The sequence below is a fragment of the Labeo rohita genome, chromosome 21, assembly GCF_022985175.1.
Source record: "Labeo rohita strain BAU-BD-2019 chromosome 21, IGBB_LRoh.1.0, whole genome shotgun sequence".
Taxonomy (NCBI): Eukaryota; Metazoa; Chordata; class Actinopteri; order Cypriniformes; family Cyprinidae; genus Labeo; species Labeo rohita.
In genome coordinates, this window is record NC_066889.1 from 3350907 (window position 1) to 3369783 (window position 18877).

General features: G+C 34.2%; 1 protein-coding gene across 2 annotated transcripts; it reads left to right on the forward strand.

Moving 5' to 3' along the window:
• Positions 1-3932: 3932 nt before the first annotated feature.
• On the forward strand, positions 3933-13986 carry ndfip1l (Nedd4 family interacting protein 1, like). Of its 2 annotated transcripts, XM_051093410.1 has the most exons (9): positions 3933-4126; positions 5210-5297; positions 5503-5633; positions 5778-5828; positions 9789-9876; positions 10165-10289; positions 10575-10641; positions 10870-10975; positions 12830-13986. In XM_051093410.1, exons 1-8 carry the CDS (start codon positions 4097-4099, stop codon positions 10971-10973), a joined length of 684 nt encoding a protein of 227 aa, XP_050949367.1. In that variant the 5' UTR covers positions 3933-4096; the 3' UTR covers positions 10974-10975; positions 12830-13986. The 2 variants fall into 2 exon arrangements, with proteins under 2 accessions (XP_050949367.1, XP_050949368.1); XM_051093411.1 differs by lacking the exon at positions 5778-5828.
• Positions 13987-18877: the final 4891 nt, after the last annotated feature.

An 18877-nucleotide genomic window follows, 5' to 3' on the forward strand; every position in this document is an offset into this window, starting at 1 on the left:
CAGTTTGTACTGTAAGTATACTAAAAGTGAACTTATAGGTATACTGAGAGTTTACGAATTAAATACTTATCCATTTTTTTTAAGTTTAGTCTCAGTAAACTAGTCTAGTAGTTTTATACTACAAGTATACTCTTAAGCTTTCTTTTATTTATTTATTTATTTATTTATTTTATGGCATTTTTGCCTTTACTAAGACAGGACAGATCAGAGGGGAAAAGAAAGTGAAGCAGGAGAGAGCAAATGGGGATGGGATTGGGAAAGGTCCCTGAGTCGGGATTCGAACACGGGACGCCTGGAGCACAACGGCACTGGCTGTATGTCAGTGCACTGCCCACAAGGCTATTGGCGTTGACCTCTTAAGGTTTCTTTAAGTGAACTTTACATCATACTTTAAGTATACTACTATGTCCCTATTTAGGTATTAATTTGTATATTTTGTTATATGAATATTTGAACATACAAAACATCAAAAGAAAGAACAGGGTATCTGCCTGTAAACAAAAACATTTTATTCTAGCTTTATGCATTCTTTTTTTATAAACACTTGAATGTGGGTTTCATAAATAAAACATTGTTTTGAAAATAAACAACGTTTTGAACAAAAAGCTAAAAAAGACTATTCATGATAATCAAAACATAGGCCTAGATGGAGTTGATCAACACTGTCAAAAGCTTGACAGTCATTATTACTTCTTCATGGGTCAACATTTTATTCCATAGCGTTAGACAATTTTACATATCTATGGTTTTGATGCTGTTTTATGTCTAACGATTGTGTTAGATTAAGCGTGGAAGCATCTGCTGTTTCGCTTTCTTCTTCACTTGTGTTTTGAAAATTCTGTGCATAAGATGTGCAATCGTGCCCCTATCGTATAACAATAAAAACATGGATTCTCAGAGCACAAGTATAGCTCAGAAATATTTAGACTTTTTCTAAGTATAAGTCAAGTATACTTGATGTCATTTTAAGAATATTTCTGAGAAGTATATAAAGCACATTTCTGAGAAGTACATAAAAAAAGTAGACTGAAAGTATACTTTCCTAATTTTAGTTTAAAAGAAGTATACTAATAGCACACTTTTTTTTTTTTTCGTAAGGGGAACCTTTTAGCAGTTTCAGCTCTTTCACGGATGTTGGTTTTGTGAAGTTCTCTGTGGTTATTTTCTGTGGAAACAGTGCCTTCAAGGTGAATATTGAGGTTTGCTGTCATGGTATCATTCACTTTCAGTTTTCTTGCCATGCTTTCTATATGCAGTCATAATCGTGAAGACTGTTGTTCTAATACACCAAACAATTTGGCTGATAATGTTACAGATGCTCCTGCTAAATGAAAAAGATGAGATATTTGTATCTTTTTTGTTTCAACCATTTATCCTATAATCAAAACACACACTCACACAGATGACACAAGTTCAGTCTGGCCTGCAGTGTGCCTTAATACATTTCTGCCGATAATTTGCACGCTGATTTTTGATTCACAGTGCTAAAAATATTTCATTTAACGTTAAAAAAAAAAAAAAATAACATTTTAAAAAATGTAAAAAAACAAACAAAAAAAATTTCTGGGGACTTACTTCAGTCAGATAATGTTTCCGTCTGACGTGTGAGAGACAGCCATTCACCCATAATTTTTAATGTCCTTTCAACCGTTCAAGATCATGGTGAACTTCATCTTTGTCAGTTTCATCTGGTCAGACTAAAATGCATAGCTTGTATAACAGTGGAAACAAACATTATGCTAACTGTGATATTCATACACAATAAGAAAATTAGCCCAAAACAGACATTTGTACCCTGCATTCAGATGCAATGTAACTACACTGCACAATTTTTTTTTTTTAATGTATTTTTATTTATTTATTTGTTTTTTTTTGTTTGTTTTTTTTTGTAGTCACTATAGCTCTTTCTCTGTCTGTCAGTTATTATAATAATAAAGTCATGCCTCTTATGTTTGCATGTAAGTGTTGCTAGATTCATTATATTTATACAAATATCTGTTAGTAAATGTTTAGTAATTCCACTTCAGTTAAAAAGAAAATTTGGGAAGAAAACAAACAGAAACTCTTCCCTAGAGTCTAAAATATTAATTACAGTATGTTTACTGACCACTTGATGGCAGTATAGGATTGTGTTTGAACCTTGAGGTAATAAAAGAATAAGGAGTGGAGTGCTTGCTGAATTCAGATATGCACTAGCATATTTAACAATTCTACCATATAAAGATATGGTAAATATTGTAAGAGCAGTATGCTTGTACACTTCTTTTACTACTTCCTTTTTGAAGGTTTTTAATTAATATACTGTATTTATGCCTGGCTGTCGTCTGGGTTTTGTCATATTTCATTGTGTTGATTTGAAAATATATAATTAATGTGATTCATATAATAAAACTGTAATTGAATGTGACAAGAAATTTTCAGTAACATCAGGTATGTGTGCATATCCTTAATTTTAAACCCTCATTCTCTTTCATCTATGTATTTAATTACCTCTAAATTATTGGATTTTAGTTAAAGATAAGCATATTATTTTTTTACATTATTTCAGAGAGAGAGAGAGAGTAAATTTATGTTAAATTTATGGACATTCTCAGAAGTCCCTACTTCATACATCACATATTATTATGATATTTAAATAGATTTCATTTTATTTAAAACATTTAGTTCAATTTAACAGGATTTCAGATTTATTTTATGGCAAGTTTATATTGTTTGACTTTTTTATGTACTTATAATTATTATTTTTTTAATTATTTCAGTAAATATTATGTACAATAAATATAGTCTTTGTGCATGTGTTAATAGCAGTCCTTAAATTTAATTGTACTATATACATCTCTTCAGCCACCCTTTTCTTCAAGATATCAGAATTGGCAACAAACTTATTGGTTAACCACAGCAATACAGTGATAGTGCTTTTGTTTAAAGTCAATTTGGAGATTCCAGGGAAAGTTAAAAAGGCCTAACAGAATATGAAGAACTCCAAAGACTTTGTACATCATTTCATTAAAAAAAAAAAAAAAAAAAAGAAACTGAATAAAGAATGAAATTATTATTAGATCTGTATCAACAGATAACAAAAAATGCAAGCCTTCACCTCATGACTGCACAAGATGTGCTTGTGGTTGAGGGTTTTCTGAGAGAACATCTAAAAGCTTTTTATCTCTCTTCTATTAAGATGGTGTGATTAAAACCTGTTTTTAATGTGGTCAGTATGGTGAAATAGATTTTCCTGGAGAGGACACATCTTTCAACTGTATCAGATATCTGTCATGCATCAATAACGCTCATATGTCTGTATGCAGAGTGCAGATTATGAATTTCTACATATTTCTTTATGGCTCTAAAACACTTGGCATAAAGGCCTAAAGTAAGTATCTACCCTGATCTGTCAATTCATGATGCTTCTTTTAAATGTATACAGACTAAGGGCCAGATTTACTAAACAGGGCAAATCTGTGTAAAACCGCAATCCCATAAAAGCACCAATGGGAGTGTAAATTGTTATTTGTTAATGCATTAACTAACATTAACAAATAGGACCTTATTCTTAAGTGTTTCTGACACATCAGAATTTGCTCTCATCTTTGTTTCTTTCATAGTTTCATAGTAAACTGCATTTTACTTCACTTCACATCAGAATAGTTGCACATTGTATGTTGGCCTATATACAATGGAGTCTTTAATAAAATAATTTTAACAATTATTTAAAATCACTTTTTATCAAAATTATGCTTAAAATCAGTCAAGAATTAAGGCGTAAATATAAAACATTTAAGCACATTTGCAGTAGCCTAGTATAAAAATGCTTAGGTCAAGTCATGTTTATCTTCATAATACTTTATGCAATACAGATGTTTCAAAGCATTTACATGAGGCGTTTACCTGGATGATGTAAATGCAGTTCTCGTTTCGTCCTGTGCGAGCGCTAAAGTTCGCAACTGTCTGACTGACATCACAGGAAGCTCCGAGACAAATCTGATCTGATGAGGGCTGTGGCTTTGCCATTTACTAGATATAAAAATTTCTGTAGACAATTTGTTGCCTGAATTGTGTCTATACTGGGATCCTCGTTATCTTTTTAAGCTCGCTGAGGATGGCTGAGCCAAGTGGGAGATATCAGCAGGTGAGTGAGCTCCACTGTGACTCGACACGGTTATGTTTAAAGTAGACCAGCGGCAGGCGCCTCTAGGGCGGACAGCGTTGTCGGGAAACACCGAGGCTCTAACAGGATGCGGGCCGCTATGTTTTGAAATGAATAACATGTCCATTTAAATAATTGCGATATGGCATAACGCTAAGATTGTGTTCGTCTCTGAACATTTTGTGTATAACCAGTTCGGTATTTAAAAATGGTTGCTAATGCTATTGTTTCTTGCTTACGTTAAAGTTGTTATTCATACAATACAAATAGCAATCACTCATTTACCATCCCCATGCAAGGCAAGTAAACTTAATGCAGGGACATTGCGGATTGGCACATATTTATGTAGCAAGAACCGGCCTGGTTTAAATGGACAAGTTAAAAAATATATATATATCTGGTTAGATCACTGAACTAGAGGCCAGTGTAATATAATATCACATAGGCATGTCGTCACAAGTGTGTTTGATCATTTTTTTAATAAATAAATTTGGTCAAGGTTATCACACTGACCTTTATATGTTACAATCCTGATGTCATATGGAAAAACCATAGTACTTTGATCTACAATAGACTATAGAATGGGCTTCTGTGGTGGTAAAACTTTGATAAATCCATGATTTTAGACATGGAACTCAAAAAGTAGTAGATCTTGTGTAACAGTTTTTTCAGCAAAATTTTGATCATGCATCAAATTTGATACAGTAGTTTTGTCAATACTGCATTTGCAAAATGCTATCATCCTACTTCAACCAGTTATATTATTGAACTGTTTATCATTTAGTGAATAAAACATAATTTAAAAACACTTCTGGAACAGATGTGGGTGTTTAGTGCGTGAGCATGTGATGAGTGTATGGAAAGTCATGTGAGTTTAGTTGAGTGTTTACTCTGACACCACTAACATTTAAATTCAACACATGAATATCAGGTTTGACTTGTACTAGTAAAGATCATCTCATATTTCCACTTGCCCTTATGGAAGAGTTGTATTTGCAAACAAGTCACACTCAGGAGACAAAGGTCGGGATTTCATGCAGCCAATGAATTCTCTTCTGTCCCCAGCTGCCCAATGAAGAGGAGCCGGAGGAGGGAGCTCAGGTGGCCAGTGATCCTCCACCCCCTTACAGTAGTATTGCAGCTGACAGTGCAGGTATGCAACATTTGTAAGGCCCTGTGAAATCCATTTTGTTTTTCCTGTGTTTTCCGTTTAAAATTTCTGCATTCTATTTTAATTTAAATAATCAAAAAGGATGTCTAATCATAGTGCACAGCTTGTATTTTGTTTGTTCAGTCCATATTATGCAACGTTAAGGCACGTTTGAGTAATCACCATTCATATTTTTCCCTCTTCTCAGCATATTTTGATTATAAGGACGATGCAGCATTCCCCAAGCCACCATCTTATAATGTAGCCACATCTCTACCATCGTACGATGAGGCTGAGAGAACCAAAGTAGAGGCTACTATCCCACTGGTGTCAGGCCGAGTAAGTACCGTACGTCTCACCCACTAATTCAACCAGCTCTGGGACAAAAAATCCTTAACATCACCACAGGAAATGCTGTTTAAATGTGATGTAGTTTACCCTGTTCACTGCTCTGTTTCTCTGCCACACACTGCTTGCGTACAGCACAGGGAACGTCTGGACACATTCGATGATGTAACTCGCTGTGCGCTGGAGGTACATTAACAGAGTGTGTGAGTCTGTAAAGTGTGGTGATGGAGGTGATGTCAATCTAGAAAGACCCCAGGGCCCTTTTTTTCTGGCTTGAATCTATTACATGTCTTGACTAGAAGTTAGAAAATATTTATTTTTTTATGTAACTTGCTGCACAGAAAAATATCAGCACTAACAGCAAGAATTGAATATTTGATAAAGTTATGTGCATTTGGAAAACAGCACTGATTTGGTGCTTTTCAGGCCATGAAATGTTGCCCCTGGTGTCTTAGGTTTTAAACGTGATGATAGTTACTTCTGGAGATATTTTGCTTTATGAATTTGTTGTATGTCTTTGGAAATGTTTAGTAATTTGGCACAATCATCTTCAAAAATGTGTATATTTGAAATTCAGAGGAGCTTTTAAATGAAGTTCAAAAATGTTTGATGAGAGTCGAATCATGAGCATAACAAAAATCATTAAAAAAAATCTTTTGAGACTTTATTGTACTATGAAAACATTCTGTAATTTCTGTGAGAACTTTCACACCATTAAACTTTTTGGAGAAGTTGAATCTTTATATTTACCCCCGTCAGAGCACCACTGTCACATCTGCACACATGCAGCCAAATATCTTTTTTTTTATTATTATTTTTTTTTAATCACTTTGCATGTCAAGCTAAAAGTACTCCAACTTTTAAATGTTTGTGTGAAGACTATTCTTTTGCTTGCATTCCAGCTGTAAACCCAATAATGTGTTTTATTTAAAGACCCCCTATGAAACGTGTCTGATAGGGTCAGGTGAACCTCAAACCAGATTTTTAAAAACATGATTTAAATATCTGTATTTTTGCTCTTCCATTTTGAACTAATATTGCCTAGTCTATAGTGTTGGCATCACATCTATTTCTGAATGTAATAATAAAATGCGACTTTATCTTTTTCTTCTTTTAAAAAATACAGTGTTATTTTATTTTAACCATCCAGCGAACATTTTAAAATATTTTGAAAAATTACTGAAAAAAAAAAAAATAAATTAATTAATTAATGACCTTTTAAACTGTTTAACTGATTGTATTAATTGGTCAAAATTCTTTCTGTTGGGTAAAATGAGCATCCCTAAACCAAATAAAAAATAATGTTCTTCCGTTTTAAAACTTCCAAAACACTAGACAAGGTTCCATCACGTCTTCCAATTCTAACAAAAAGTGTCTACCATTAGGATGACACCCTTGTGATGTCTAAATGTGAATTTTTGTTGTTTCAAAGTCAGAAAAAAATCCAGAGAAATGTCACAGGCCAATTGGCTGATTTGGGTACTTGTGCTGTCTTAGGGTACTTTAACACAAGCACTTTTGGTGCACACTCAAGTTCGTTTGATGACAGAGTTCGGTTTGTTTGGATAGAACGTTTTCCAGACTTGGGTGTGCACCCGTGTACTGTCCACGAGTACAGTTTATGTGAACTCCAATGTGTTTATCTGCCTGCCTTCAACATGAATTGTGTCATTTGGGCTACAACTAACAATTTTGATAAAAGATCTGTTCAAGCCTATCTGTACATTTATTTATTTGATTAATCAGATGAAAAATACACATTAATTTGTTTAACTTTTATTAAAAATAAATCATTTTAATCCATAACTTACTAAGTTGTTATCCTACATCCTGTTGTTCTCAAATGATGTGGAGTGAAAACAAATCTGTGTAGTTAAACTGTGCAAAAGTTCTTAAAATTTAGAATGTGTGCCTACCATTTGAAAGTAAAAATTAAAAATGATAATAAAGAAATGAAATCAAAGCAAACAAAATTAACTGGTTGAACCACTGCATTAAATGGCACACATCCATCAATACACATGACAGGGCAGTCCGCTGTAAACTACATGCTTTAGTTTGAAGCAGTTAGTATGCGCTTAGTATTCCTGTGTTTAGGACAATATAAGTCATGCACAGTTGCCACAGCAGCTCACTCTACATCCTCCGCTATTTTCCAGATGTGTTTTGTCCATAAAATTTAACAGAATCCATAGGTGGCATGGACAAGGATAAGCAATCGAACTATGGTTCACACCAAGTAATCAAACCAAGTGTGAAATCACCATGAAGCTAAATGTCTGCTCTTACAGTGTTGCTGTATTGTTACTTATGTGTTTGTAGTTTATATTTCTGTGAATTATATGAACCCCAGTGCATCCACTTAAATTGCTCTCCTGTTGTTATCTAATTCTGTTTTTCTCATTTAAAGAGGTCATGACATTTTTTTTTTTTTCTTACTTCTTAATGTTTTTTAATGTTCACTTACAATGTTAATAAAGTGTTTTGCACAAATTATTTTAATATTTTCAACCCTCATTCTGACCCTTAGTCTGAAATGATCTGTTTTTAAACATTGCATAGAAAATAGTATCAACGCCCCTTGCTATTTGCATGCGAGTATTAATAAAAACCTTTAACCATGTAAAAGCATCATTAACAGACAAGTCAATATTTGTCAAATTATTTATGATGTAATTGGTTTTAGGGATGGGTGATATGGGCTTAACTTTATCATGATAATTTATGGTATTTATTGCAATAACAATATCAATGACAATTGCAGGGAATGCAGGGAATAATTTTGGCAATAAAGCTCTTTCTGATTCTGTTTCGGAAGCCGGAGGGCGCACTTGCGCAAAACTCCTCATATGCTTTCTAACAGAAGCAATAGCACTGACGACGCTCCAGGAATCTCTAATCTAGTTATCGCTGTAGCTGAATAAAATGCAGATAGAGAAATATTAACTGAGGAAACCTGAAGACAATAAACATGCGATGGCTACAATATATGGTTTGTCTGTGTTCTTCAAGCAATTTTGGGTATCTTTATAAGGATAGAGTACATTTATAATGCAATGGTAATCGACATCGACAGCCTTTATAATACTATAAAATAGTATGATTTCAGCCTCATTCTGTGATATGAAACCATGGCTGATCACAAAAGGTTCAAACACTCGACTATGTTGTTATGTTAATTTGGTGAAAAAGCATGTCAATAAATTGTATCTTTGTTGGACAACATGTTTGTAACTTAAACCGGCTCATACACATGCAAAACTGCATCGCACATGTGCTACTAGTACATTTGACGTTATTCAAGGCTCAGACCGATTTTAGTCGCACTGCACAGTTTTGACCAAACCAGTTCCAGATTGGAGCTCCTCATTTAGGATATACTAGTTTCACATCCGCCTTCAGCAAGTCACTCTATACTGTTGCACACAGAAATATGTCAACGACTAAAATTAATCATTATTATCGTGGGGAAAAATGTACTGCTATATCGCAAACGATAAGATATCGCCCATCCCTAATTGGTTTGCGATGCTGGTGCTGTCAGATCCAGTACAGTTGTCTGCTTCATCTTTCCACAAAAGTTTCTTTGCAGACTCTCCATTACTGTGCTACATTTACATAATAATATGCAGTCAAATGCTCCGAACAAACATATAATCTTCTGAACGCCATTAAAAACAAACCATCCACTTGTTCCTAATGCTGAAGTCTATTTTTCCATTTGTTCTCTTAAATGGAGTAGCTGAAGTGCATGGAGTAGGTGAGCAATTAAATGTGCATCTGTATACTGTCAAGTATAAACGGCATCAGTGATTATAATTGTTCTTTTTGCTTTTGAGACGACCCATGGATGTGAATGAACGTTAGTAGGCGGGGCCTGTGGTGCAATGATGTTTAACTATTCATTGTCGTCTCGCTCTTGAGAATGTTTTTAACTATAAAACTTGCAGGATGTTTTAATGGTACAAAGTCCTTCTATAATGAAAATTTTAACAATCAACAAACGATCAAAGAAAATCTGATTTCTCATGTCATGACCTCTTTAAATGATCCCACGACTGTTGTGTTTTAGCCTTGCTTTCCCCTTTCTGTCTGTTACACATTTAGAGTTGATGGACATCTCTGTCTCTGTATGTTTTACTACAGGATGATGATTTTGTGGCCAGAGATGACTTTGAGGATGCTGACCAGCTGCAGATAGGCAACGACGGCATTTTCATGCTGACATGTTTCAGTAAGTGTTCTCAGGGATGACCAGATTTTTGTTGCATTCCTATCGCCGTTCTTGTGTCTCTTTTCCATCAAGTGGGACATTCCAAACATATGCATGTTACCAACCAAATAAAAAAGAAAGGGCGAAAAAGTAACAAAAAGAAATTGCTGATGATAAGGGCCATGTTACTTTTGCGCGTGTGTGTTGTTGTTGTTGTTGTTGTTGTTGTTGTTTTTTATGTGAATAAACAGTTCCACGTAATCTTTATGAAATCTGACATTTCAATTTTAAAATCTCATTTTTCCTCAGTGGCATTCCTCTTCAACTGGATTGGCTTCTTTCTATCATTCTGCCTTACAACCTCAGCAGCTGGGCGTTATGGCGCCATCTCTGGGTTTGGTCTGTCCCTCATCAAATGGATTCTCATCGTACGGGTATGCTTCCACCTAGACAACTGCAGTGAATTTGACACTTTATGATTTATTTAGACAGTATGTCTATTGGTTAACCATTTTGGCTTGGCTGGGTTAGTGAGAACATTCCAGAAGCACATTACCCCGCATTAGTAATCACCACAACAGCTGAAATCTGACTAAATGATTTGAATGTGCTGTAATGTATTGTAATGTGTTTTCCTTAATGACATTACAAGCCTGGACATGATCAGTGCTTTATCCGTGCATCTCCTTCTCACTCTTTCTCTCTCCTTTCATTCTTAGTTTTCTACTTATTTCCCTGGTTACTTTGACGGACAGTACTGGTTATGGTGGGTGTTTCTGGTGCTCGGTAAGTATGAATGCACAAAACTCAACCTTTTTTTTTCTCTGTTTGAAATGTTTCACTTGTAAAACAGGCTTATGCTCTGTATCAATCAATGCTAAAACTTAGTTTGGTGTTTATCTACGTTCTTAGCATAAAAATGTACATTGTCGGCCCAGTTCAAAGGCCGTTTGAAGCGAGTGCTTAAAGGAGCAAGAGGTGCAAGCACTGATATGAGTTTTTTATGGCCTACAGGCATCCTGCTCTTCCTCAGAGGCTTTATTAACTACGCCAAAATCCGAAAAATGGCAGACTCCGTTTCTACTCTTCCACGGACCAGAGTTCTCTTCATCTATTAAAGGTTAATATTTCCGAGCCTCTTTTATATGAAGGCAAAACTGTTTTGTGTTTATTTAATTAAGTTCTAAAACCTTACATTACAGTTTTAAGTCTGGATGTCCTGTAAAGAGCACATTTAAGGCTTTTCAGAGATACCAGATGTTTGGAAGTTTCACACTGACCACTCCCTCTCCTTGGTCTTTAAATATGGCTGACATTTATTTAGTGATCATATTTAACACCCTTATGTCAATATGATAGTATTTTGTAATGATCCATTTAAATCTGGATAATCTTTGGCAAATGTTATGGGGTTTCATGTCAAAATATGACTGCCTGTTATGAAACAGGTCATCAATTTCATACCTGTGCACTGCAGAGGACACCAGAACTTAATGCATGTTTATTGCGCATTCTGAGAGACACAAGGGAATAGGGAAAAAAATGTATGAAAAGTTTATTTGCAAAAACAGATAACTCTTTTCAAAAATCATTTTGTTTTATGTTATGTTTTTTGTTTTATTGTGTTAGCTGTTTTTGTTGTTGTTGTTGTTGTTGTTTTACTTTATATCAAAATAACCCAACTGCAGTTTGATTGAGATTAATTGGAATGCACAATGAAAAAACATGATTTTTGAAAATTATTGAAAAAGTTATCCGTTATAATTGATATAATATATGAATACAAATATTGTGTACATAAATAACATATTTCTCTTAAATATATACATTAACTTATTTACATTAACATATTTATGCATACATAATAATTACACAAAGTACACACACATCTATTAGACTTTAATTTTGTATGTGATTAATTACGATTAATCGTTTGACAGCCCTTATGTATGTATGTATATGAATTCATTTATTAATTTCCTATGAAATATTACATATTATAAAAATCTTGCCAGTTATTAATCCCATCATTACAGTTCTTTTTTCATTACATGTGTAATATATTGTATATGATGAGAGAACCAATTTATAGGCATTTTGCACTCACATTGCAAAAAGCTAAATGGTATATCAATCTTTCATAACATAGTTAAGAATTATCTTTAAAATAAAAACTGATTGGTGATTTAAAAAATCCTTTTCACATCTATTCATGTCTTTTTATTTGTATTTTGTTAAAAAAAAAAAAAAAAAAAAACCTAGTTCCGGTGTCCTCAACAGAGGACATAGCATAACGTATAAATAAAAAAATGTTATTTTTACAACATTGCATACATTTTTAGATATCTTTAAAAGCACACACACACAGTGGTTTCAAATAGTGATAAATTAAAATGTATGCAATGTTTAATTAAAAACCCTTTTTACACAACCATTGGGACATTGAACAAAGCGGGGGTCAATATCAAAAATTGCATTGAGTATTTTGTGTCCACCAGTTGATTTAAGTACTACAGTGCACCAGATTTGCCAGCTTTTGCTGTAAGATGTTATGTCACTCTTCCACCAAGGCATTTGCGAAGTTCTTGAAGTTGTCACATGGTTACTTGTGGTTTGCTGTCTCCTTGTAGCACTGTTTTGGGCATCTTATATTATTGAAACTGCAGCTCTGCAGGTGCATGTGTTAGCTTATTTGGATTTTACAAAATTCTCTTTAAAAATGCAGTATGCTGACAGGGGCACATTTCTTTTTATTTCTTTTTATGTTTTGGATTGCACTTGCTGCATTGTGTTGATAAAGTCAAAATGCATGCTTGCTTCTAAACACAAATTTTGCATAACCATTATACAAAATTTGTGTTTAGAAGCAAGCATGCATTTTGGAACATCTCTGGAGGAGTTTATAATAATGACTGTCCAGTCCAGTAAAATAAACGCATGAATAATGTGTTTTTTTTTTTTTAATCTACTCTAGTCACTTGCTGGAAATGAAAACACATTCACAGGCCTGCATTGAGCCGTTGACCTAGCGGGGAAAATATATTTAAGAAAAAAAAAAATCCTTCCATCTGTTATCTACTCATCTGAGAGGAAGACCGTGGAATTCCAGAGCGATGGAGGAAGAACGTTTTTTTTTTCCGCCCTCTGCTTTTGAAAAAGCAGTTTGGGTGTCAGATAGCAAGATACTCTTTTTACGTTTCTAGATGTAAAGTAGTGGATGCTAACAGCTCTGTACCTGTTCTGAAATCATTAGTGGTTTGATGTTGAGTGCTATTTGCTCTTTTCAAGTCTGTAATGTATTAAAAAAGCCTTATGTATGAGATCTTGTTTGTAGTAAAGGCATGCACTATGCTCCCTGTTAACCAGTAGGGGGAAGTCTTGCTTTTTTTTTTATTTCAGTGTTTTTTTCTCCCCCTCCCTCATTCAGTGACGTTTGACAAGAAGGCAACCAGTCACTGCTGTTCACCATTCATGAAGAGCTTTTCTCTTTGTGAATGGCAGTGTGAAATGAATTGAATCTAAAACAGTCAATGCTTTTCTTCTATTCTCTTCTACTGTTTCTCTTTCTCCCTACATGACATGAAATTAAAGTTACTGTTTTTAACTGGTCATTTTTGATGTGGTTCAGACATGCTTCAAACAGCAAAATTAAGATCATGGAATATTTGTAAAAAGATCGTGTGGTGCGTGAATGGCATCTAGCATCAGAAAAAGCAAAATGGTTGTTTTTTTGCACAACGTTTGGGTCCATGTTTGAGTACTTGCAACTTTTTCAGTGAAGGAGACTTTAGTATTTGCATTTAAACCTTTCTCCTTTTATACTACGCGGCTGATGGCACTGCACATTTTTCCGACCTTTGAATATACATTTAGTCGGATGCCTCTCCCCCACCTTGTGCAGTGGCCATGATAGGGGCCCGTTTGATCTCTCGCTGTCTAATCATGCATGATTTTGTTGTGGCTTGTCTGCTCTTGTCACCTTGGGTCTCGTCCATGACACAGGAAGTTACTCTTTTGTGTTCTGTTTTCCATGCAGCTTTTGCGGTCACCCTTTGAATTCCAATGGCTGTGCACATGTATTTGCTTGTAAATAAGATACTGCTATTAAATGTCTCTGGTGTTCAACATTTACTGGAAATGCTTTTGGTGTATCTTTGTCGTAAGGGTGAAGTATATATGAGAAATCTGAGTACACATATGAAGTAATTTGCAATAAAACATTGGTAAATTTTACACAATATAATAAATTTGATTTCGTAATTTTTTTTTTATTATTATTTTTTTGAATCAAGGTTCTTGGTAGTATATGGTTAATAATTACTTTCACATGATTTTCATGTGAGATTTAACTTTTTTTTTTTTTTTTTTTTTTTTTTTTTATGGTTTAAAAAATGTTTAAAACCAGATAGTTGCATGCATTTTAAACTAGATATTACTTTGTTTTTGTTTTTGCTTTTTTTTTGCACACTCTGATTTGTTATTGACCATTTTTTCAGCAGCTTTCGAGAAGGAATTGTGTGTTACTTAACGTTTGTTTTCAGCTGTTAGTCTCTCCTGAAGTCGCTGAACCAATAAAACTAGTCTGACCTGATTTCCTTGGTCGGATATAGAGGAAAAATATTCATGTCAACAAGTGCAAATTTCTGTTGTGGTTGCGGCCGGAGCCTATTGACAGGCGATCTATCATGTCAGCGAAATGAAAGTAATGAATCATGTGGAATGTAGAATATTAAAAAGCCAGATTTTAATACAGAGATATTCTTCGTGGTTTGCGCATCGACGACGTTTGCCGATGCCCATCTAGTAGCTCGCGAATGCAGTGCAGTTGTGTGTATGCGAGTGTGGGTTTGAGGAGCAGGCACAGGCTGTCTCCTGTTATTGCCTGTTTGTGCCGTCCATTTGAGGTGTGAAACCAGCAGCTCTCATTCCTCCTTCTGGTGTGACTTCCTGGGGGAAGCGCACAGCATTTAATAACCTAACACTCTCCTACCACTGACAATCATCTCCACAAACACAAACACGCTCATGCTCTGGAGTCCTAAATATATCCAGGATGCATTTCCAAGAAGGGGACCAGTCCCATTTGAATTTAGAGGGAGGTGGGGTGTGACTGTGACAGATGAGGGAGAAAAAAAAAATGCCATTTTTATTTATTTATTGAAGTGTTAGTGTTAGTCTGATCATGTTACATCCTAAAAAATAAAGGTTCCAAAAGGAGGTTTTCACATAGAAGAGCCATTCTGGGTTCCCCAAAAAAAACCTTTTAGTATGAAGAACATATTAATCTAAAGAACCTCTTTAGTGTTATTTTAGTAAATACACACACACACATATATATATATATATATATATATATATATATATATATATATATAAATACATATACATATACATATATATATATATATATATATATATATATATATATATATAATATTTTATAATAATATTTTGTTTCTGTTTTAATGCTTTAGTTACTTTATAGATTTTCTGTCATTTTATTACATTTTTAGTATGTTTAGTTTTAATTTGTTTGCATAGTTTATTTTAGTACTTAAACTTAAAAATGAGAAATGTTGTCTGAGTACATTATAAATGTACATTATCTGAAATAAAGTAAGTTCAAGTTTATATCCGTGCGCTTTATTATTAATATCTATTTTAAAATGTTATATTTCAGTTAAAGTTTAAGTAGTGGTTTTGTTTATTTATTTATTTATTCATATAATTTTTTGTTTTATTATTATTTTATTATTTTTTTTTTTTTTTTGGTTAACTATAATAACTCATGCAACAGAAAGCTTGCATTGATGTTAAAGGTTCTTCATGTAGCCAAATGCTAATAATAGTTATAATAATATTAACCTTTGTTTTTAAGAGTGTACCATAAAAATACTATTGTACAGTGATGGTATCAGATAGTAATAACGGTACTTTAAGGAAGCATGGTATGTATATGGTACATCTCCAAAAAAAAAATAAATAAATAAATAAATAAATAAAAATAACTTGGTAGTACCACATGTACAATGGAAGTACCATCTTATCTGGTAATGCCATGGTAACACCCTGTTTTTTAACACATTCCTTGAATACTACTGTAAGTGAGACGGTAAATGTGGTGGTTGTTTTTTTTGTCATTTTATTAATTTTTTAGTATCGATTTAGTTTATATTGAGTTTTAATTTTTAGTTTTAGTTTACATAGTTTATTTTAGTACTTAAACTTAACGAAAATGAGAAATGTTGTCTGAGTACATTTATAAATGTACAGTGTATGAAATAAAATTCAAGTTCAAGTTCAAGATTATATCTATTATTAATATTTATTTTAAAATTTTATATTTCAGCTAGTTTAAGTAGTGGTTTATTATTTTTTAATTTTTATGTATGTATGTATTTTTTTATTTTATTTTATTTGTTTTGTTAACTTTAAGAACTCATGTAACTGAAAGCTTGCGTAGATGTTAAAGTTTGTTCATGTAACCAAATGCCAAATAATAATAACCTTTATTTTTAAGAGTGTACCATAACAATACTATGGCACAATGATGGTATCAGATAATAATAATAACAACATGGTACATCTCCAAAAAAAAAAAAAAAAAAAAAAAAAAATTAGATTTGTAGCACCTTGTTTATTAATGTATTCCTTGAATACTACTGTAAATAAGATAGTAAATATGGTAATCCTTAAGTACCATCCATGCTATCATCATCTGATACCATCACATAAACCATCTAAAATTTAGAACGTGTCATGGTAATACCATTTTATTTTATTTTATTTTATTTTGAAATGTTCCATGGCGTTACCATTTTTTTGCACATATTGTTGTAATTTTTTTTTGACATATTATTTGACATGTAAATACTATGACATGTAATCATTCAGTACCTTGGTATAAATACCATGCTGTTACCTTCCGATAACATCAGATGTACCATGGTGATAACAGATTTTAGAACATGCATCATAGTACTACCATCACTTTTTTTCTAAACATACCATGGCATTACCTTTTTTGGCCACGCATGTAAATACCATATCTAATATGGTAGTCATTCAGTACCATGCTATTGCAATCGCTGTACCATGGTACCGCCTCAGCACTTAGTAAAGGTGGGGGCGGTGGGCTCTAGTCACTTATGACTCATACAGCCCCTCCCCTCCCCCCATACACTCACACATTTGGCGTAGATGTTTTGTTGGTGTGTGTGTGTGTGTCTGTGTCTGTGTCTCTGCCTCTGTGCTGATAAAGTCAATCGAACGGTGCAAGGACTCTCGCTGACTGGTTACCGTGGCGAGGGTGGACCAGTTACCAGGAGTGACGGCCGAGCGATTGGTGACTCATCGGCGGCTGCTGCTGAGTCCAATGTATTCTGCTCACACTTGCTTTCCGCACCTCTCTCTCATCGCTCTTTTTATGAGCGCCATTCGTTCACAATTTCTGTATTTTTGCTCGTCTCATAGCACCTGAATTCTACTCCGGCAATCAGTAACTATCATATAAACTGTCTGTAGGTCAGAGTTTCCTAACCTTTTTGGTTTTATGAGGCCCCACGGCCCCATCAATAAAGCTGAAGAATCTCTTCATCGACACTGAACTAGAAACGTGCAACTTTTGAGTCATATTCCTTGGGATATCATATAATATCATATATATGAAATTTGTGTGGTTATTTTGTCTTCCAACTTTGGAATATGATAAAATCTAATTCAAAATATCAATAAAAACTATATATTAAATACCATGATCACCATCATTTGTATACATATATATATATATATATATATTATTTTTCTTGTTTTTTTCCATATTTACAGGAATAATAAAAAATAAAATTTGATAATTATTTTGTTTTGTTTTATTTTTTTATTTTTTATTTTTTTTAATTTTACTCCTCTGGAACACGAGAGGATATTTTGAGGAATATTTTAACTGTTTTGTCCATACAGTTACTTGGGGTCCAAAACAACATCTGATATTTTTATTGTATGGACATTTTTGAACATATTCTTAGTTTTCCACAGAAGAAAGAAAGTTTGAAGGAAGAAAGGTTTGCAGCTGGAATTTTATGTAAGTTATCCCTTTTACAAAGCCCTGGAAAAATGATACCCCTTGACGGGAATCATTTTTGTAGAGCAGTAAATCATGCAGCGATGCTAGTGTCCTACAGAGTCTTTGAGATGCTGAAATGTTGGCCAGCCATATTACCCAGCTATCTACATCCACATTTCATATTTTTATGAATGAGGAGAGACAGTGAATGCTGGGATGCTGCGATTGGCTGCGGAGGACTCATTCAATCATCCGCCCTCCAAACGCACATACACACACACACACAGAGAAAGAGCGAGGAGACGTCATGCTACGCTTCCGCAGTGCATCAAGGGAATCAGACTGCCTCTGACTCATGCTGGAGAAATTGAGAGAAAGAGCGAGTGGGGAGGGCTCGCTCTTCATTCTGATTTTCTCCTCTTTCTCGCTCGCTGCTCCTGGAGCCCAGTGATGTAATACAGGTGACCTATTCGTCACAGACCACCCCCGCTTCCCCCTGGCAGCTGATTGGCTGAGCGCTTGTATGAATGGGCCGCTCTGTTCCCTGTGGGGAGGGGGTTTGGGTGGAGTGAGGCAGAAGCACGTCACTCGTTCATTGAGAAAAAAAAGAAAGGAAGTGGAGAAAAAAAGTCTGCTGGCTTCCTTGGCAGCAGCTCTGAATAGAGCTCAAATGAGTTTGCGTGCTGATCTCACTCTTTGTCACACATGTAGGCAGTGTGTGCATAAAGGTGACAGCGAGCGGGTTTATTCTGCGTGTGTGCTGGTGGATATACGTTATTAACTACTGCATGATCGCTTGTTACAGAAAATGAGAATATAATAGCTATTGTTTCATTATTATTGCATTATAATTAAAGACACTTGCATTAACACAACTATTAAGTGGACTGTGTATGGAAGCATAACTGAACCGTGTCTACAGTCTAATGAGAAACAAACCATGTAAATGTGTGATGTCGG

Bases quoted from the DNA above. Each gene is read 5' to 3' on its own strand.
- ndfip1l (XM_051093410.1), top strand. From the start codon at position 4,097: ATGGCTGAGCCAAGTGGGAGATATCAGCAG. The intron at 4,127-5,209 runs GTGAGTGAGCTC...TTCTGTCCCCAG, and splicing joins CAAGTGGGAGATATCAGCAG to CTGCCCAATGAAGAGGAGCC. The intron at 9,877-10,164 runs GTAAGTGTTCTC...ATTTTTCCTCAG, and splicing joins TTTCATGCTGACATGTTTCA to TGGCATTCCTCTTCAACTGG.